General features: G+C 39.3%; 1 protein-coding gene across 3 annotated transcripts; it reads right to left on the bottom strand.

Annotated features, from left to right (window-relative positions):
- Positions 1-1,789: 1,789 nt before the first annotated feature.
- On the bottom strand, positions 1,790-5,017 carry LOC127149365 (uncharacterized). 3 transcript variants are annotated; one of them, XM_051084572.1, is made up of 4 exons: positions 4,883-5,017; positions 4,711-4,787; positions 4,573-4,636; positions 1,790-3,422 (listed from the first exon to the last, which is right to left on the bottom strand). In XM_051084572.1, the coding sequence occupies exon 4, from the start codon at positions 3,415-3,417 to the stop codon at positions 1,798-1,800; it is 1,620 nt and encodes a 539-aa protein (XP_050940529.1). In that variant the 5' UTR covers positions 3,418-3,422; positions 4,573-4,636; positions 4,711-4,787; positions 4,883-5,017; the 3' UTR covers positions 1,790-1,797. The 3 variants fall into 3 exon arrangements, with proteins under 3 accessions (XP_050940529.1, XP_050940528.1, XP_050940527.1); XM_051084571.1 differs by having other exon boundaries at positions 4,711-5,007; XM_051084570.1 differs by having other exon boundaries at positions 4,573-5,007.
- Between the last annotated feature and the right edge of the window lie 14,944 nt (positions 5,018-19,961).

The following is a 19,961-nucleotide window of genomic DNA, read 5'->3' as shown; positions in this document are numbered from 1 at the left end:
AGACACTCCTTAAGTCCTGGTACATCTTCGTACTCCCAGGGTGCATGGTAAACGGGGAACTGTGAGCCTCAGTCAAAAGCTCCGTCTTAACTGCGCTGTCTTCCGGCACACACAGGCGTCCTTCAAACATAAGGCCATCGTCAGAGGATATGGAGAAGCCTTCACCTTGCTCTGTCTCTACCACGCGACGCTTCTCTGCCAAATAAGGATCATTCAGCTGAGCAGCAATGATCTTTTGCCTCAAGGTTGGCTGAACTGTCAACTGAGCCAACTGTGCGGTAACCTCGCCTACTGAGACTGCAATCTCTGCCCTCTCAAAGTCCCTGAGTAAGGGGGTCTGCTTGGTGATTAGCGCTGCTGAATGTGCAACTTTCCTACTTAGCGCATCAGCCACTACATTCGCTTTACCTGGGTGGTATAGGATCTCGCAGTCGTAGTCTTTCACCAACTCAAGCCACCTCCTCTGCCTCATGTTCAACTCCTTCTGGGTGAAGAAGTACTTCAGGCTCTTATGATCGGTGTAAATCTGAATCTTCTCACCGTACAGATAGTGCCTCCATATCTTCAGTGCAAAGACTACAGCTGCCAACTCCAAGTCATGGGTAGGGTAGTTCTGCTCATGGATCTTCAACTGGCGGGAGGCATAAGCAACTACCTTACCCTGCTGCATCAGGACACAACCTAGTCCCTTCTTGGAGGCGTCACTATAGATTACAAAGTTTCCCGAACCATCGGGCACTGTCAGGACCGGTGCAGTCACTAGCTTCTGTTGGAGCTCCTGAAAGCTCCTCTCGCAAGCTGGGCTCCAGACAAAAGGGGTTCCCTTCTTGGTCAACTGGGTCAACGGGCTGGCTATACGTGAGAAGTCTTCCACGAACCTCCTGTAGTAACCTGCCAAGCCCAGAAAACTTCGAATTTCACTAACCGTGGACGGTCGGGTCCAGTTGGTCACCGCTTCAATCTTTGCGGGATCTACTGAAACTCCCTCACTGGAAACCACGTGGCCAAGAAACGTCACCTTCCTTAACCAGAATTCACACTTGGAGAACTTGGCATACAACTTGTTGGCTCGAAGGGTCTCCAAAACTTGGTGTAAGTGCTCCTCGTGCTCAGCCTCAGTTTTTGAGTAAATGAGGATGTCGTCAATGAAGACTATGACGAACGAGTCTAGAAACTCCTTAAACACCCTGTTCATCAGGTCCATGAATACTGCAGGAGCGTTAGTCAAGCCGAAAGACATCACAACGAATTCGTAATGTCCGTACCTCGATCGAAAGGCCGTCTTGGGGATGTCACCGTCCCTAATCCTCAACTGGTGATAGCCTGATCGCAGGTCGATCTTGGAGAAGACGGTGGCTCCCTGCAACTGATCGAACAGGTCATCAATCCTGGGCAAGAGGTAGCGGTTTTTGACTGTCACCTTGTTCAGCTCTCGGTAGTCAATACAAAGGCGCATTGACCCATCCTTCTTCTTCACGAACAATACTGGGGCTCCCCAAGGCGACACACTGGGCCGGATGAAGCCTTTGTCCAGCAACTCCTGTAACTGGACCTTCAACTCCTTTAGTTCGGCTGGAGCCATTCTGTAAGGGGCCCTCGAGATTGGGGCAGTGCCCGGCTCTAACTCGATAGCGAAGTCTACTTCTCTGGGAGGCGGAAGTCCTGGAAGTTCGTCTGGAAAAACGTCGGGGTACTCTCTTACCACTGGTTCGGAAGATAGGGAAACTTCCGGCTCTCTCACATCCACTACGCTTGCCAAAATACCCCAAGTACCCTGGCTGAGTAGTTTACTAGCCTTCATGGCTGAGATGACCTTGGGTATACATACCATGCCTGCCCCCTGAATTTGAAACTAGCCTCGGAGGGAGGGTTGAAGACAACTTCCTTGCCATAACAGTCTATATTTGCATGGTTGGCTGATAGCCAATCCATGCCTAGTATCACATCAAAATCCTGCATGTCTAACACTAGCAAGGTCACGTCTAACATACGATTCGCTATCTCTACCCGACATGCCTTTATTTGTTCTTTGGATAACAGGACCTCCCCAGATGGAGTAGAAACCGACAAAACACTACCCAAAGGCTCTACCTCTAAACCCACATGCTGAACGAAAACGGAGGATATAAACGAGTGGGATGACCCAGAGTCAAATAGCACAAAAGCATAGTGCCCCAAAATTGGGAGCGTACCTGTCACCATAGTGCCAGCTCGCTCGGCCTCCTGCCGGGTAGTGGCGAAAACTCTCCCCTGCTGGGCCGCAGAAGGCTGGGGCGGTGTCGTCTCAAAGGGTTTCCGAGGACACATATCAGCAGTGTGCCCCGGCTGTCTGCACCTAAAGCAGACTCCACTTCCAGCCAAGCAACGACCTCCGTGGACTCTCCCGCAGGTAGTACAAGCGGGTAGCTCTCTCAGAGTCCTCCCGGCTGCTGCAAGCTCCCGTCGGTGTCTCTGGAAGACACCTCCTGACCTCAGTGTTCGCTGCGGTGCTACGTCAGGCTGCGTCTCAACCTTTCTCTTCTGTCCCAAGGCTGACCCTCTGCCGGCAGCCTTAGACGCATCGGCTCTCTCAGGCAGGCTCAAATCCAGTGCTATACGTAGTGCATCAGCATGCGTGGCTGGGCGGAGGGCTCTGACAATGCCCTGAAGGTCTAGCCTGAGTCCTCTAACAAATTTCTCCGTCCTGGCAGCCTCATCTCTTACCATATCGGGAGCAAAGCGGGACAGCATATCGAACTCGGCGTCGTACTGCTCCACCGTCATGTCGCCTTGCTCCAAGTTTAGGAACTCTTGCAGCTTGGCGTGCTTCACATTGGCGGAGAAAAACTTAGCATAGAAGTTCTCCTTGAACTGCTCCCATGTTATTTTGCTTACATCGCCCCCTAGCATTCTCTCCGCGGTCTCCCACCAGGCGGTGCCCCTGTCCTCCAAGAAGAAGACTGCACACTGCACCTTCTGGTCTTCTGGGCACTTCATGTACCGGAAAATAGTCTCTATGGACGTCAACCACATTTGGGCCTTTGTGGGGTTGTCCATGGATCCGTCAAAGGTCTTGGGATTATACTTCCTGAAATCCCGTAAGTGTTTCGCCTCGGCCGACAGTTGAACTGGTACTGGTTGAGCTTCCTCAGGGGCTGGAGGAGCGACGGCCTGAGCCTGAACAGGGGCGGCCTGGGCCTGAGCAGGGGCGGCCTCGGCCTGAACAGGGGCGGCCTGGTTCTGCTGGGCGGCAAGGAAAGGCGCCAAAGCAGCTTGCAGCATGTCCTGATAACGCTGCTCCATTGCGGCGAGATCCGCCTGGGTGACCGGTGCGTTTGGGTCGACTGCCGGTGCAACAGGTGGCGCCTCCGGCTGGCCACGACCGGCTCCTCTGCCTCCCCTACCACCTCCTCGGCGTGTACCTCTACGTGGCGGCATTCTCCCTAAAATTCACCAACAAACTTCTCACCACAAGAACTTAACACCCTATATCTAGGTCTTAGACTATTCAGGCAAAATTGTAATCTTAACATTAGCAAGGCTTTAGACATACCTGGCGAGTGCCGAAGGACCGTATAGCCATAGGGTGAAGTAAAACCAAACAAAAATGACTTACATCGTAGGTCAGTCTACAGAACCTAAAACACTGTGCTCTGATACCAACTGTAACGACCCAACTCCTTATGCTGAATCGAAGTCATTACTAAATATAGAACAAGTGGTTTAAGTCTAAAAATTTTATTAAAAGCATACGGTTCAAGAAATTCATTTATAAAAACATAAACAAGGTAGTCATGCAAAAATGTAAAAACGTTCTGAAATCCTACTCGGGCCCTATCTACATAAAAGATAGTGAAAAATAAAAAGTACTCAAACTCAAATGCTAAAATCTGAAATAAGAAATAAGCGGAAGCGGTAGTCCCTATGGCCCTCCTCGGTCTCACTTCGGGTCGCTCGCCAGCTTGCCCTTGCCCTTGCCCCGTCCTCTACCTGAAAACATAAAATGGAGAGAATGAGTATAAAAATACTCAGTAAGGGACCCACTACTAGTCCCACTAGGTGCCTGTTAACTTCCTGTTAGAGTCCTGATAACTGGTACCCAATCTCTGGCACGTTCCCGAACACGTGCAATCATGCGCTCCCGTAGGAACGTAACTCTGGTCTTCGGTGCCCGGGGACACCTAGGACAGTCGGGATGCGAGGACCCCGTCGAGTCACTCGAATCATGTCTATATCATGCTAGACTGGCGTCCCGTCGGACCACACAGTCCTCAATAGGTGGTGATCCCGAAGGACACCCATGCAGGTACGACTCTAACAGAAATCAAGCTAACAGGTACCCTAATTGCAGTAAACATACACATGGCATCAGCATATAACATGTCACATAAATCATTTCTACACTCTCCGTCCCGTCATTCGCCGTAACCATAATAGATCTTGCCACACATAACAGGCTATAGCACAACTATATCGTCATTTGCATCATACTAGCATTTATTTCAGGCATTATACTGTCAAATCCTCAATATGCAACATAGGGCATACACAGTCTCATACTTCAAACATGAAACTAGTAGTAGAATCTCTTACCTGGAGATCTACTTGTCGAGTCCTAACCGCGAGGCAGTACGTTTTCCAAGCGACGAAGTCCTAACTGTTTAATAAGTCAAAATTCGTAAATAGGTCGCCAACGACCAACGGTTCGAGACTCAATTGAATTTAACTTACCCTAGAAGGAGGTTGCAGTGCTCGAGCCCCTACTGAAGAAATCCCGCGCTGCAGTAATTTCTTGGTCCAAGACGTCCCTTGAGGAAAATAATTTAATTTAGACCCAAATTAATTTAACTAACGTCCGAGCATGGAGTCTTACCGGAAAGACCACAATAATTAATTAGCTTACCGAAATATAGGTGGATGGAGCCAATTTAGTCCTGGCGGCTCGGCTGGAAGAAGACAGGACCGGCTCGGCTTGGGCAGACGCGGCTCGGCTCGGTACAGGGATTTCGCGTGCGGCTCGGCTTGCAACAGGGGGAGACGCGGCTCGGCTTGCAACAGGGGAGACGCGGCTCGGCTACACAGGCGCGCGGCGCGGCTTCACACGCGGACGCGGCTCTTCGGTTTCGGCTTCGGGCGCGCGGGCGTGGAGCGGCTCCGGGTTCGTTCGTCGGCTGGAGGCACGCGCGGCGGATCGGCTTCGAGTGGCGGCTGCGGGAGACGGCTGGGCGCGGGTCGAAGCGGCTCCCTTCGGCTCGATCGGAGCGACGCGGCTGACGGAGCTTCTCGGATCGACGCGGCTGACGGAGCTTCTCGGATCGACGCGGCTGACGGAGCTTCTCGGATCGACGCGGCTGACGGAGCTTCTCGGCTTCACAGATCGGCTCGATCGAAGCGACGCGACGCGGCTCGGCTATCCTCCTGATCGGAGCGGCGCGGCGTCGGCGGTCTTCCTTAGGTCGAAACGGCGCGGCGGTTCCGGCTCGGCTGGCGGCTGCGGATTCGGCTGCAGACGCGTAGGATGGCTCGGCTTCCACTCGGCTTGCAGACGCGCGGTGGGTCGGCTCTACTACGGCCGGCTCCGAGGGTTATTCTTTCAGCTGGCGGCGGCGGCGTGCGGCGGCGTGCGGCGGCGTGCGGCGGCGTGCGGCGGCGGCTAGGGTTTCCTCTTCTATTTTTTTTTTTTTTTTTCTTTCTTTTCTTTGGGAAGATGAAGAGTCTCACACTTCCCCATGCCTCTTTTAAAGAAATAAAAAGTAATTAAAAGAAAACCCTAAAACCCTCTTTCCTCTCTCCTCCATTAACCACCTTTGACCCTTTCCAAGGCCATTTATTTGTTAAGCCAATAATTTATTTCACCCCCTAACTTCAAAATTAATACATAAAAAAAAAACTTTACTTTAATACTAATAATAAACACACTTTAGTATTAATGTTAATGGTCAAAACAAAAGGAAACCGAAATTGTTGGGCGTTACATTCCTCTTCTATCAAATTCAACACAATAAATGGAGTAGACAATATATTGATCTAAATAATCCTTGTTTTTTCCTGGGAACCATAGCACAAGAAACCATCATCATTGACATACAACACATGAGCAAATCTTTAATGGCTTAAATTGAGAAGTCCTAGTTTTGTATCGTATCCTCTTATAGTTTTTTAATTTAGTCTATCACTATTTGTAAATGATAGAATTAGATGATAATGAAACTTACATAACATGATACTTCATATTTTTGCAGAAGTTCGAAAAAGCAAAAAAGTCATCTAAATGAGAAAAATGAAATCTTTTTACTAATTGAAAAATATAATATACTAGTTGCAAGCCAAGAACCATAAAATCCATAAAAGAACATTATTCTTTTCCGTCTCAAATTTTTATAGAAATTGAAAAATAAATAACAATAACAATAACAATAACAATAACAATAACAATAACAATAACAATAACAATAACAATAACAATAACAATAACAATAACAATAACAATAACAATAACAATAACAATAACAATAACAATAACAACAACAATAACAACAACAATAACAACAACAATAACAATAACAATAACAATAACAATAACAATAACTATAACAATAACAATAAATTACAAAAATAATTTTTATGGTTAAACATGGTTTGAATAAAAATACAGAGAAGAAAATTTACGCTCGTTGACGACTCTAAATCTACCAATCACCAATTTGGACACCACCACTTGGAAACCTTCCTATTCTCTAATCGAGATGGTTTATGGGAACCAAAATTGGAAGAAGGGAATTTTTTTCTTGGAGAGATTTTTTTCAGAGAGAATGGAGAGTCTTCTTCTTCGCAAAACTCACCGCTGTGATTGTTACGCAAAGAATTCAAACTTCTTCAGACGAAAGAAGTGGAAAGTTGGAGATAATAAATAGGAACGTGGGAAAACCACCGACGTTCCCTATTAACTTAATAATTATTATTAAACTAATTAATTAATTAATTAATTTAATAATTAATTAAATAATATTTAATTAATATTTTCATTTAAATCATATTTAAATGAATATCTCTCGCATAACCTATAGTTTTAATTTAATTAATTTAATTACATCAAATTTAATTAAATAAAATTAAACTAAACTATTAATTAATTCTCCAATTAATTAATTTCTAAATTAAATATCTTATATTTAAGTTAATCCATCCTTTGAATCATATTCAAATATAAATTTCTCTCATAACCTATAGTTTTAAATTTTAACTTATAGTTTTAATATGAATCTAATTCAAATTAAACTAATATTTGAACTTATTCAAATATTTTATTCTCTCGTAATTTAATTTTGAATCATATCAAAAATTAAATTTATATAATAAAGTCGAATTAACATATAAACTTTATATTATAATGTATCAATATACATTATATTAATTCCCAAAGTAAATTTCAACATTTCAAATTACAACCAATATAAATAAATCTCATTACTCTTTATAAGCTAGGAAGGGGATCTAATGGACCTACAGATCAGAAACTACAATGATATGAGATTAATTAGCTAAACTCATTAGCTACATTAATCAATATTCGTTAACTGTGTGTACACTCCACTAAACACTCACAGCTGAACTCTTCTCACTGTAGATATATTTTTGTGTCCACGAATATAGACAACTACTACTAAGTTTAGTCCTTCACAAGTGTTCGTAACACCAGCTGGGTCAAATTACCGTTTTACCCCCAGGTTACCTCTAGTCCTTAAATACCAGTGCTCCTCTAATGAACAATCTGTTTATGGTCCAACCACTAAACAGAAATATCTCTCGTGTCATAGAGAGGGTAAGGCATTTTGTTCAAGACCCGGAGACACCATTTAAGAGAACACTTATCTACTTACCCTAAAGGTGGGAAGGAGTGAATTCCATCTTGTGTGATATGTTCCCAGCTCCCCACTCAGTCTTGTCCCCAAAATGATAAGCATATTGAGTCGGCAATTTGGCCACTCTCACCCGTACAAATCAAAGGACAATCCCTCGCAAACAGGAATTCATAATACACTCAGGATTAAGACTAAGTCACCTAGGTCATCCTAATGAATCACATCCCCTCGTTGCACAATCTTCCTTATCAGGTGATACTTCCTCTCTATGTGTTTCCCTCATTTATGGCTGCGAGGTTCTTTAGAATTGGCTACTGTCCCACTGTTATCACAATATAGAGTGATGGGCAAGTACATGTTTGGAACAACTTCCAAATCATGTAGGAACTTCCTAAGCCAAACTGCTTCTTTTGCTGCTTCACAAGCAGCGACGTATTCAGCCTCCATTGTAGAGTCTGCAATGCATCCTTGCTTGATGCTACGCCATACTACAGCTCCCCCATTTAGAGTGAACACTGATCCCGATGTAGATTTTCTAGAATCCTTATCAGTTTGAAAATTAGAATCAGTGTATACTGTAAGGATCAAATCCTTAGTTCCATACACAAGCATGTAGTCTCTCGTTCTCCTAAGATACTTGAGAATAATTTTAACCACCGTCCAATGGTCTAACCCTGGGTTGGACTGATACCTACTGACTATTCCCACTGCATAACAAATGTCTGGCCTAGTGCAGAGCATAGCTGAGGCATAGGGAATACGTCTCATGTTCTCAACTTCTTGAGGTGTCTTAGGACACTGTTCCTTAGACAAGTGAACCCCATGCTTGAAAGGTAATAAACCCTTCTCAGAGTTCTGCATTGAATATCGAACCAAGATTTTGTCCATATAGGTTGCTTGAGACAGTGCTAGCATTTTGTTCTTACGATCCCTTATGATTTGGATTCCAAGAACATATTGTGCCTCTCCTAAATCTTTTATTTGGAATTGGGCTGCTAGCCAAGCTTTAACGTCAGTAAGGTATCCCAAATCATTCCCAATGAGGAGGATATCGTCCACATAAAGTACTAAGAAAGCTACTTTTCCTTTGTTGATTTTCTTATATACACAAGGTTCATCAACATTTTGGTCAAAACCGTAGGATTTGATCGCAGTATCAAACCTAATGTTCCAAGATCTAGATGCTTGTTTCAATCAATAAATGGATCGATTTAGCTTACAAACTTTTTGCTCTTGACCTTGGGTTATGAACCCCTTGGGCTGAGACATAAAGATACTCTCTTCAAGATTGCCATTCAGAAAAGCATTCTTGACATCCATTTGCCATATTTCATAATCATAAAATGTGGCGATGGACAAGAGAATCCTTATATACTTTAACATAGCAACAGGAGAAAAAGTTTCCTCATAGTCAACCCCTTCCCCTTGGGTATACCCTTTTGCTACAAGTCTAGCTTTGAAGGTCTATACCTTCCCAGCTGAATCTCTCTTTCTCTTATAGATCCGTATACACCCTATAGGTTTTACCCCTTCAGATAGATCTACAAGCTCCCACACTTAATTGAAGTACATAGACTCCATTTCAAGGTCCATGGCTTTGACCCATTGGTCCTTATCTACATCATTCATTGCCTGTTTATAGGACAATGGATTCTCAACACCATCATCTGGTATGACAACCTGAGTTTCAGTTAAACCCAAATAACGGTTAGGTTGTGATACAACCCTTCCACTGAATCGAGGCATTCTCAACGATTGAGAAGGATGAGATTGACCTGATGTGGTGGTTTCATCAACTCTTGATGAGGGACCAACTTCATCAACAACCCTTGTTGATTCATCAGTAGCTTCATTTAATACTAATTTGCTTCGTGGTTTATGATCTCTCATGTGGTCTTCTTCCAAGACCTAATTAATCTTTTAGAGAAAAGGATGGAGGTAGGTGTATCGTTTAGATAATTTTATGAGAATCATCATCCTCTTCTCATTCTGAAATGAGAAGTTTATATAGAAAAATTACATGCAAAATGCATGCAATTTATTTCATATAATCTCAACACCTAATTAATCAATTAACTCTTAATAGAATTAGTGACTTCTTATTAATTATAAGCTGCCACATTTCTCACTAACATTTAGTTAATAAGGAAATTAAGTCAAAGTCAAACTTTTACTTTTCTTAGTTAAAAGTCAACTTTTTGACTTTTTCCAATTTTACTTATATTGACTAATTATAACCTCCCGAGTATGAATCCGCATTCATTTTTCTCAAATTTAAATCATTTTTTAATATAAATTCTAGTCAAAGTTTTGTTTTTCAAAGTCAAAAGTCATCATGTTGACTTTTACAACTTTGACTATTTCAAAACTTTCTAAGGTTCTAAATATGAATCTATATTCATATTTATTCAAATCATATTTAAACACAAAGCTTAAAGCTTGTATCTACCGACTTATATCTTATATATTTGTCTGTTTCTCTCTCTTTTCCTAATTCGAACAATTCAAGTTACTTCAACATATTGTTCTTAGTTGAATCCATATGAGCTAGTAGAGGAACCAAATGGACCTATAGATCATTGGCTCCAACGATTCGAGATTAACTGGCTAAACTTTTTTAGGCCAAGCTTAATCAACATTCGTTAACTAAAGAGTCATTCCACTAAAGACTCTTAGCTGCACTTCCCTCACTATAGATATATTCTGTCCACCTGATATAACCATGATGAGTAATTGATCATTCATAGGTTGTTCCTAATCTTGACTTGGTCAAAATACTGTTTTACCCCCGAGATTACATCTTGCTCCTTAAGACCCACTGATCCACTATTGAACAATTGGTTTAAGGTTCAACCTATAAACCTGAGTCCTTCTCGGGCCAATGAGAAGGTGGGTAGGAACGACCTATCTACTATCCTTATGGGAACGACCTATCTCCTATCTACTATCTACAATTGTTCAAGACTTGGATTCAGTCCTTATGGGAACGACCTATCTACTATCCCAAAAGTGGGTAGGAGTGAATTGCATCTTGCACCCTATGTCCTTAGCTATCCACTCGGTCTTATCCCTGAAATGGGAGGCTTATTGGGCCAGCGATGATGAGCTGCCCTCACCTATGCAGATCTAAGATACTACCAAATGAACTAAAGTTCATAGTTAGCTCAGGATTAAGATCAAGCTACCTAGGTCATCATAATTGAAATAGTCAGTTTATAGTTTACGGTGTTATAACTAAAAGTGATTAGTTCGAGGATCCAGTCTTATGCAAACTATTTACATAGGACACCCCTACTCCCATGTCTCTACATCGTTTGTACTAACTAGGGAGCAAGCCGCATCCATAGTGTTTTTCCAGAATAAGGCGCCCAACCTTATTCATACACTATAGACTATTTGGGCTATTAACTCGACCTTAATCCATGTTTATGTCTCTACATAAAGTTCAAATGTATTAAAAAAACTTAGTAAAATAGCATCGGGACCTTAATTTATTGGTTTTAAGATTATAGCATTCAATAACAAATTTTATTCAATCAAATAACAAAGTACAAGTTTTAGGACATAAATTCCAAAAGATATAGCCATGATCAGTAAGCTTCACAGGTTGTTCGTAACCTCGGTTGGGTCAAAATACCGTTTTTACCCTTGAGACTACATCATGTTCCTTAAGTCCAACTGATCCACTATTGAACATTTGGTTTAAGGTCCAACCTATAAACCGAATTCCTCTCAACCCAATGAGAGGTTGGGGCCCCTATGTTCAAGGCTTGGATTGAGTTCTTAAGGGAACAACCTATCTATTAACCCTAAAACGGGTAGGAGCGAATTTCATCTTGCACCCTATGTTACCAACAATTCACCCGATCTTATGCCTAAAATAGGAGGCTTATTAGGCCAATATGAATGAGTTGCCTTCACCTATACAGATCTAAGGATAATCTTGTGAGAACAGGAGTTCGTAGTTAGCTCAGGATTAAGATTAAGTTACCTAGGTCATTAAAAAACGAGATACTCAGTTTTAAACAGTAAACGACGTTATTACGTAAAATTGACTATCTCATGGTTCTTTCTTATGTAAACCTTATACATAAGATGCCCCCTCTTTCATGTCTCTACATGAACGATTTAGGATTACATCGTTTGTATTATTTACAAAGTAGGCCGCATCCATAGTATCTTTGAATAAAGTGCCTAACCTTTAATCTTATAATATAAACTATTTACTGGAACTTAATCCATGTTTATGTCTCTACATAAAGTTCAAGTTTACTCAAAAATAGTATTAGGATCTATGTTTATTGGATTTAAGAATATAGTATTCAGTTTCTCAATAACAACTTTATTGAAATGAACATGATTACAAACTACGAGTTTTATGACATTAATTCCAACAGTTTCTAGTCTTGGTTTGGGGTCTAGTAGTAAGAAATCCCTTACTTGAGATTTAGCTACAATCCTTGTTCAAGTCAATGTCCAAATGAATCCACCTAAACAAAACATAAGGATTTAAACGATGACACCACGAAATCCACATTTAAAATGCTCCACAAACTTACCCAAGTAGAGGAGAGTTGACTCCAAACTACACTTGCCGTAAAACCCAAGAATTCGAGCGTCACCTCTTTAAGACCTTCAAGGATCAAAAGTGAACCCAACCAATAAGTCCAACATTTTATTCTAACATTTATACTTCAATCGGCTATAGAAAATGTTAGGAACTCATTAAATCACCCTTACCAAATACTCACCATGACTCAGCATGGAGAGACACAACTTAAGTGGCTCGATGAATAGGGAGATCAGGTTGGAAAATCGGCTTGGTTGGGAGGTAGCTCGGCTCGGGTCGGTTAGAGTAAACTCGGATTGGCTCGACTCACGGTTTGGTTTGCAGCTCGGCTCAGCTTGTAGCTTAGCTCGCAACTCGGCTTGGTTAAGTCGGCTTGGAGGAAACAAGCGTCGGCTCGGTGATTCGACTTCACTCTGCAGACGACAACACAAAGGAGACGAAGGAAGCTTAGGCAATGGCTGTGTTGGGAGATTTGTATTTGAGATAATTTTGGATAATTATATAGGAGTATATAATTATTTGAATTTAAAGTTAAATAATTGTATTATGAAAATAATATAATTATTAGAGATTGGGTTATTATTGAAGTTTAAGATAGGATTTGGTGGGTTTAAATAAAGAGAGAGGGTAGGAGATTTTATTTGAAAAATGAGTAAAGAAAGAGAAGATAAAATGATAATAATTTTTTATATTATTATTATTTCATTAAATAGGCTCCTTGGAAAACGTGACACTATTCATCATCTTCTTCACAAACACTAAAAAGAAGACCATAACCATCACTCAATCCGTCACCACCGCCAATTGTTTTTCGTTCGTTCATCGTCCTTCCCCACCGCTCAACTCGCTGGTCGTCTCCATTCGACAGCCACCATGAAACACCATCTCCCGCCCCGTCTTTTCCATCACAGCCAACTGTTTGCATTGCATCGTCGTCCGTCATGTAGCAGCACCGATATTTTAAGTAAACTTGAACTTTATGTAGAGACATGAATATGGATTAAGTTCGAGTAAATAGTCTAAATACTCTATAATATATAAATAAAGGTTGGGCGCCTTATTGAGAGATACTATGGATACGACTCACTTTGTAGTTAATACAAACGATGTAATCCTGAATCGTTTATGTAGAGACATGAAAGTGGAGACATCCTATGTAAAGGGTTTACATAAGACAAAACCATGAAATAGTCACTTTTGCGTTATAACGTTGTTTAATGTTCAAAACTGACTATCTCGATTATTGATAACCTAGGTAACTTAATCTTAATCATAAGCTAACTGTGAACTCCTGTTCTCATGAGATTATCCCTACATCTATATAGGTGAGGGAAATTCATTAGCGTTGGCCCAATAAGCCTTCCATTTTAGGGATAAGATTGGGTATATAGATAGGATCATAGGGTGGAAGACAAAATTCAGTCCCACCCACTTTAGGGTTAGTTGATAGGTTGTTCTCTTAAGGACTGAATCCAAGTCTTGAACAAAGGGGCCCCACTCTCTCATTGGTTCAAGAGGGATTCGATTTGTAGGTTAGCCTTAAACCAATTGTTCAATAGTGGATCAGTGGGACTTAAAGAGAAAAATGTAGTCTTAGGGGTAAAACGGTACTTTTTGACCTAGCCAAGCTTACGAACAACCTGTGAAGGATTAACTTACTGATCATGGTTATAACAAATGGACACAAATATATCTATAATAAAGGGAGTGCAACTACGGGAATTTAGTGGAATGACCCGTTAGTTAATAAATGTTGATTAGCTCGGTATAAAAGAGTTTAGCCTGTTAATCTCAGATCATTAGAGTCCATGATCTATAGGTCTATTAGGTTCTCCTGCTAGCTCATATGAAATAAACTTAGAACAGTATGATGGAATGAGTCGAATTGTTTCAACTATTAAGGAGAGAGAAACCGATAAGTATATATGATATAGCCGTCAGTTTTAGATTACTAATAGAGCTTTATGCTGAAATGAGATTTAAATATTAAAGATATGAATGTGGATTCGTACCCGTAATCTCAGAAAAGATGGAAATAGTCAAAGTTGTAAAAAGTCAAAATGTTGACTATTGACTTTGAAAAGTCAAACTTTGACTACCAATATATTAAAATGTGATTTGAATCTTGAGAAAATAAATTTGGATTCATGCTCGGAAGGTCAAAATTAGTCATGAAGGATAAAATTGTAAAAAGTCAAAATGTTGACTTTGGGAATGAAAAGTCAAAGTTTGACTTTGACCAAATTACAATTTTACCCTTTGACTAAAGTTAGTGAGACAATCCAATATATTGTTGGATAAATCCACTAACTATAGTGGTCTAGGTGTTAGCAAACTATAATGACATTAAGCCCAATAATAGTTAATGGGTTATGTGTTGTTGGCCCATGTGTTTGCATGCACATGCAACCTTGCATGAAAAGCTTCTATAAATTGGGCTCTTAAGGCCTCAAGTTTAGGGGTTGGCTGATTTTCAAAAGAAAAAAAATTGCATTGTTTTTAAAAAATAAATCTCAACCCATTTCCATAGTTTTCCATTTTATTCTCTCTCCCATTTTTTTCATCCAACGGGTCCCACAACCCAGTTCAAAGTCCGGATGATAGTAGGTCAACCATAGTGGTGGTTCAAGCATCAATCGAAGCTTCGAACATAAGTTTTTTTAAAAAACCCTATATTTAGCATTATTTCGGTTTAGGGTTATTTTGTTAACTAATTGCAATTACAGTAATTATCCGATCTTGTTTCTGCTGAATTTGTATGCTTTCTATCAGTTTGAGCTGCCAAGATTATTTTTAATCCTATTTAACCTATTTTTTGTAAGTTTTGGTAAGTTTGATTTGGGTTTTGGTTAATGCCCGAAAAAGTTTTGGTTTGAACCTAAATAATTTAATTTGGATTAAATTGAATTATTTTTCTTAAAGGACTGGTTAGATCAATTAGAAGTTGAGTTGTGGAATTTTTCAAACTAAGGGTAAATTGAATTCAACCTTAACTTTGAGTAAGTTGAATCAATTAGGTTTTTTATCCTTAAGCAACTGTTAATTAAATTATTAAACTTAGTTATTTACCCTTATTGTTTAGGATTTTCCTTGGGAAGTTTGACCTTGCTATTTGGATTAAATTTGGTTTAAGCTAATCTCCAGGTAAAAGATTCTCCTACTAGACCTTCAAATTGAAGTATGAGCTTGCATGTGACTTTTTTCGTTATGCATTAAGGTAGCTAATATGCAGAGTGTGTTTATGATTTATGATGATTGGTAGTCATGACTCGTCTATGTTTATGATAACTGTTAGTTTTTACTGAGTTATCAGATAATGGCTGTTGATGTCGATGTTATGCATAAACTATTAATCTCATGACTAATAATGATATGGTTAATATTCATGCCATAATTATGATGTTATTTATGCTACATGCTACGAGTAGGTTGTACTTTTAGCTTTATCTATTAAAGTCGTACCCACATGGGTGTCCCTTGGGATCACCACATTTTTATGACTGTGTAGTCCGATGGGATCACCAGTCCAATATGAGATGATATGTTACGAGTGACTCGATGGGGTCACTCACAGCCCGATTGTCTTAATGTTTCTTTCGAGATTCACTAAAGACTAGTTTGTCCTAGGTGTTCCTTGTGTTTAACGAAGATCAGTTTTTTCCTAGGCGTTTCTTTGGGTTCACCAAAGACCAGAGATGTTCCTACGGGATCACAGATTGTAGGTGCTCGGAAACGTGCCAGTTTAAGGGTACCACTTTACAGGACCCTAATAGGAAGTTAATAGGTACCTAGCGAGACTAGTAGTAGGTCTCTTATTGTGTATAATTTTATGCTCACTCTTTAATGTTTTATTTTTCAAGCAGAGCTAGAGGTAAAGAAGAGGAAAGCTGGCGAATGACAAAAAGTGACCGTGCGTGCCATAGGCGAACACTTTTACTTTTGGCTTATGTTATTAGATTTTGATTTCAGTATACGCAGTTTTATTTATTTTACTCTTTTGAAACTAGATAGGGCCTGAGCCAGCAACTTACTTTTAGATTTATTTTTACTTACTTCAGTTATTTATTATTTTAATGAATATTTGAGATTTTATTTATGAAAATTTGATATTTTCTATTTTAATTTAAGAAATTTTATTTTCCTTTGAGTAGTAATGATCTCAGCTTAGTATAAAGAGTTAGGTCGTTATAGGTCATCATTAGCCAAAGTGGAAGTTGAGTAAACTACATTTTTGGAACGGATTCATGGTGACATATGTGGACCCATCAATCCACTTAGTGAACCATTTAGATACTTCATGGTTTTATTTGACGAATAAAGTACATGGTCACATATGTGTTTATTATCAAGTCGAAACCTTGCATTTGCAAGATTACTTGATCAAATAATCAAGTTAAGAGCACAATTTCATGATTTTACAATAAAAAATATTCCATTTGATAATGCTGGTGAATTTACATCCCAAGCATTTAATTATTATTACATGTCAATTGGGATAAATATTGAACATCCTATAGCTCATGTTCATACACAAAATGGTTTGGCATAATCATTTATCAAACTTTTACAATTAATTGCTTGACCATTAGTTATGAGAGCAAAATTTCCATTATCTATATAGGGTCATGCTATTCTGCATGCAGTGACAGTTATACTCAAAAGACCGACATCTTATCATAAGTATTCCCCTGTATAATTAACTTATGGCCAAGAGCCAAATGTTTCTCATTTGCGAATTTTTGGTTGTGTAGTATATGTTCCAATTTCCCCACCATAATGTTGGAACTTATGTCCTAAAACTTTTGTTATTTGATTCAATAAAGTTTATTATTGAATGCTATAATCTTAAAACCAATAAGTATTAAGGTCCCGAGGCTATTTTACTGAGTTTGTCAAAATACTTGAACTTTATGTAGAGACATAAACATGGATTAAATTCGAGTTAATAGCCCAAATAGTCTATAATGTATGAATAAGGTTGGGCACCTTATTCTGGAAAAACACTGTGGATGCAGCCCGCTCCGTTGTTAGTACAAACGATGTAATCCTGAATCGTTCATGTAAAGACATAGGAGTGGGAGCATCCTATGTAAATGGTTTGCATAAGACTGTAACCACGAAATAGTCACTTTTAGTTATAACACCGAAAACTATAAACTGACTATTTCAATTATGATGACCTAGGTAACTTGATCTTAATACTGAGCTAGCTATGAACTTCTGTTTATTCAGTAGTATCCTAAGATTTGCATAGGTAAGGACAGCTCATGATCGCTGGCCCAATAAGCCTCCCATTTCAAGGATAAAACCGAGTGGGTAGCAAGGGACATAGGGTGCAAGATGGAATTCACTCCTACCCACTTCTGGGATAGTAGATAGGTTGTTCCCTTAAGGTCCGAATCCAAGTCTTGAACAAGGCGTCCCACCTTCTCGTTGGCCCGAGAAGGATTAAGGTTTATAAGTTGGACCTTAAACCAATTGTTCAATAGTGAATCAGTTGGTCTTAAGGAGCAAGATGTAATCTCGGGGGTAAAACGGTATTTTGACCCAACCAAGATTACGAACAACCTATGAAGGATCGACTTACTGATCATGGTCATATCAGGTGGACATAAATATATCTACAGTGAAAGGAGTGGAACTATGAGTCTTTAGTGGAATGACTCATTAGTTAATGAATATCGATTAAGTTTGGTTTAAAAGAGTTTAGCCAGTTAATCTCGAATCGTTGGAGCCCATGATCTATAGGTCCATTAGGTTCCCTTACTAGCTCATATGGATTCAACTAAGAACAATATGTTGAAGTAACTCAAATTGTTCGAATTAGGAAAAGAGAGAAATCGACAAGTATATATGATATAAGTCGGTAGATATAAACTTTAAGCTTTGTATTTAAATATTATTTAAATAAATATGAATATAGATTCATATTTAGAAGTATGGAAAGTTTTTTAAACGGTCAAAGTTGTAAAAGTCAACATGTTGACCTTTGATTTTGAAAAACAAAAACTTTGACCGGATTTATATTCAAATATGATTTCAATTTTAGAAAAATGAATGTGGATTCATACTCAGAAAGTTACAATTAGTCAAGACGGGTAAAATAGCAAAAAGTTAAAATGTTGACTTTTGACTAAGAAAAGTCAAAGTTTGACTTTGACTTAATTGGTCAAGTGACCAAATTACTCCTTTGATTAATTTCCTTATTAACAAATTGTTAGTGGGAAATGTGGCAGATTATAATGAATTAAAAGCCACTAAATCCATTAATAGTTAAAGGATTAATTAGGTGTTGAGTTTATGTGAAATAAATTGCATTCATTTTGCATGTAATTTTTCTATATAAACTTCTCATTTCAGAATGAGAAGAGGATGATGATGATTCATATAAAAACAACCTAAACGATACACCTACCTCCATCTTTCTATCAAAAGATTGACTTCACAAAAACGAGTCCCACAACTAGTTTATTGGTCTTGAGATTAGTAGGTCAACTTAGTGGTTGTCCATTGCTCGTGACCTTTAGGTCGAGAAGTTTTTTGGAACGAAGAAGAAGTTGTGAACTACAAAGGTAAGCTCATCGTTTACCTTTTATACTCTTCGTTTAGGTTTATCGTGTAGTAGTTGCATGTTAATTTCTAAATCGTTTAGATGCATATAGAGTAAAGCATGATCCTTAGTCTTCTGCTGCATGTTTCTCTGATGTTTTTTCCCATCATATAAAGTACTAAAGTGGGACCTCAAAGAAGGTTAGGAATGTATGTCGGATTTGAATCCTCATCAATTATTAGATATCTTGAACTCCTGATAGGGGATGTATTTACTGCAAAATTCACTATGTGTCATTTTAATGAGACAATTTTTCCTACATTAGGGGAAGGAATTAAGAAATTGGAAACTGAAATTTCTTGGAATGTGAACTAGAAGTTTAAAAGATAATTCATTCACAAAGTGTAGCAAACCAAATGCTAGATGCATTTACAGATGCAAAAAAAGTGACCAAGTCATATATTACAGCTGCAAATGCTCCATTTAGAATTGAAATCCCCACTCAGCAAGTTGATACAACTAATGAATTAGTGCTACGTTAAAAGCGTGGTAGACCAGTAGGTTCAAAGGATAAAAATCCTCGAAAAAGAAAAGTGACCAAAAGTCGAAATGACTTAATCAACAACAGAAACATTCAAGAAAATATCCTTGACACGAATAATGGTAAAAATGTTGAAGAGACTCAAGTATATGATGTTAATAATTAGATCTCAATAAATTATACCATGACAAGAAAAATATGGAATATAACTAATATAGTCGTGGATAACTTTTCTACGTATAATGTAGCACATAATATCATACATGAAAATGAGGATTATGAACCTAAATCTGTTGACGAATGTCGTAATAGAAAGGATTGGTCCAAGTGGAAAGAAGCCATCCAAGCAGAATTAAACTCACTCACGACACGTGAAGTTTTTGGACCTGTAGTTCATACACCTAAAGGTGTAAAACCTATGGGATTTAAATGGGTATTTGTGTTTAAACGAAATGAAAA

This window comes from Cucumis melo, chromosome 5 (assembly GCF_025177605.1).
Source record: "Cucumis melo cultivar AY chromosome 5, USDA_Cmelo_AY_1.0, whole genome shotgun sequence".
Lineage (NCBI taxonomy): Eukaryota > Viridiplantae > Streptophyta > Magnoliopsida > Cucurbitales > Cucurbitaceae > Cucumis > Cucumis melo.
Note: the sequence above shows the minus strand (reverse complement) of the source record. Positions and strands in the feature narration are given on the sequence as shown.

Excerpts from the sequence above, each read along its gene's own strand:
- LOC127149365 (XM_051084572.1), bottom strand. The coding sequence starts at position 3,417 with ATGCCGCCACGTAGAGGTACACGCCGAGGAGGTGGTAGGGGAGGCAGA.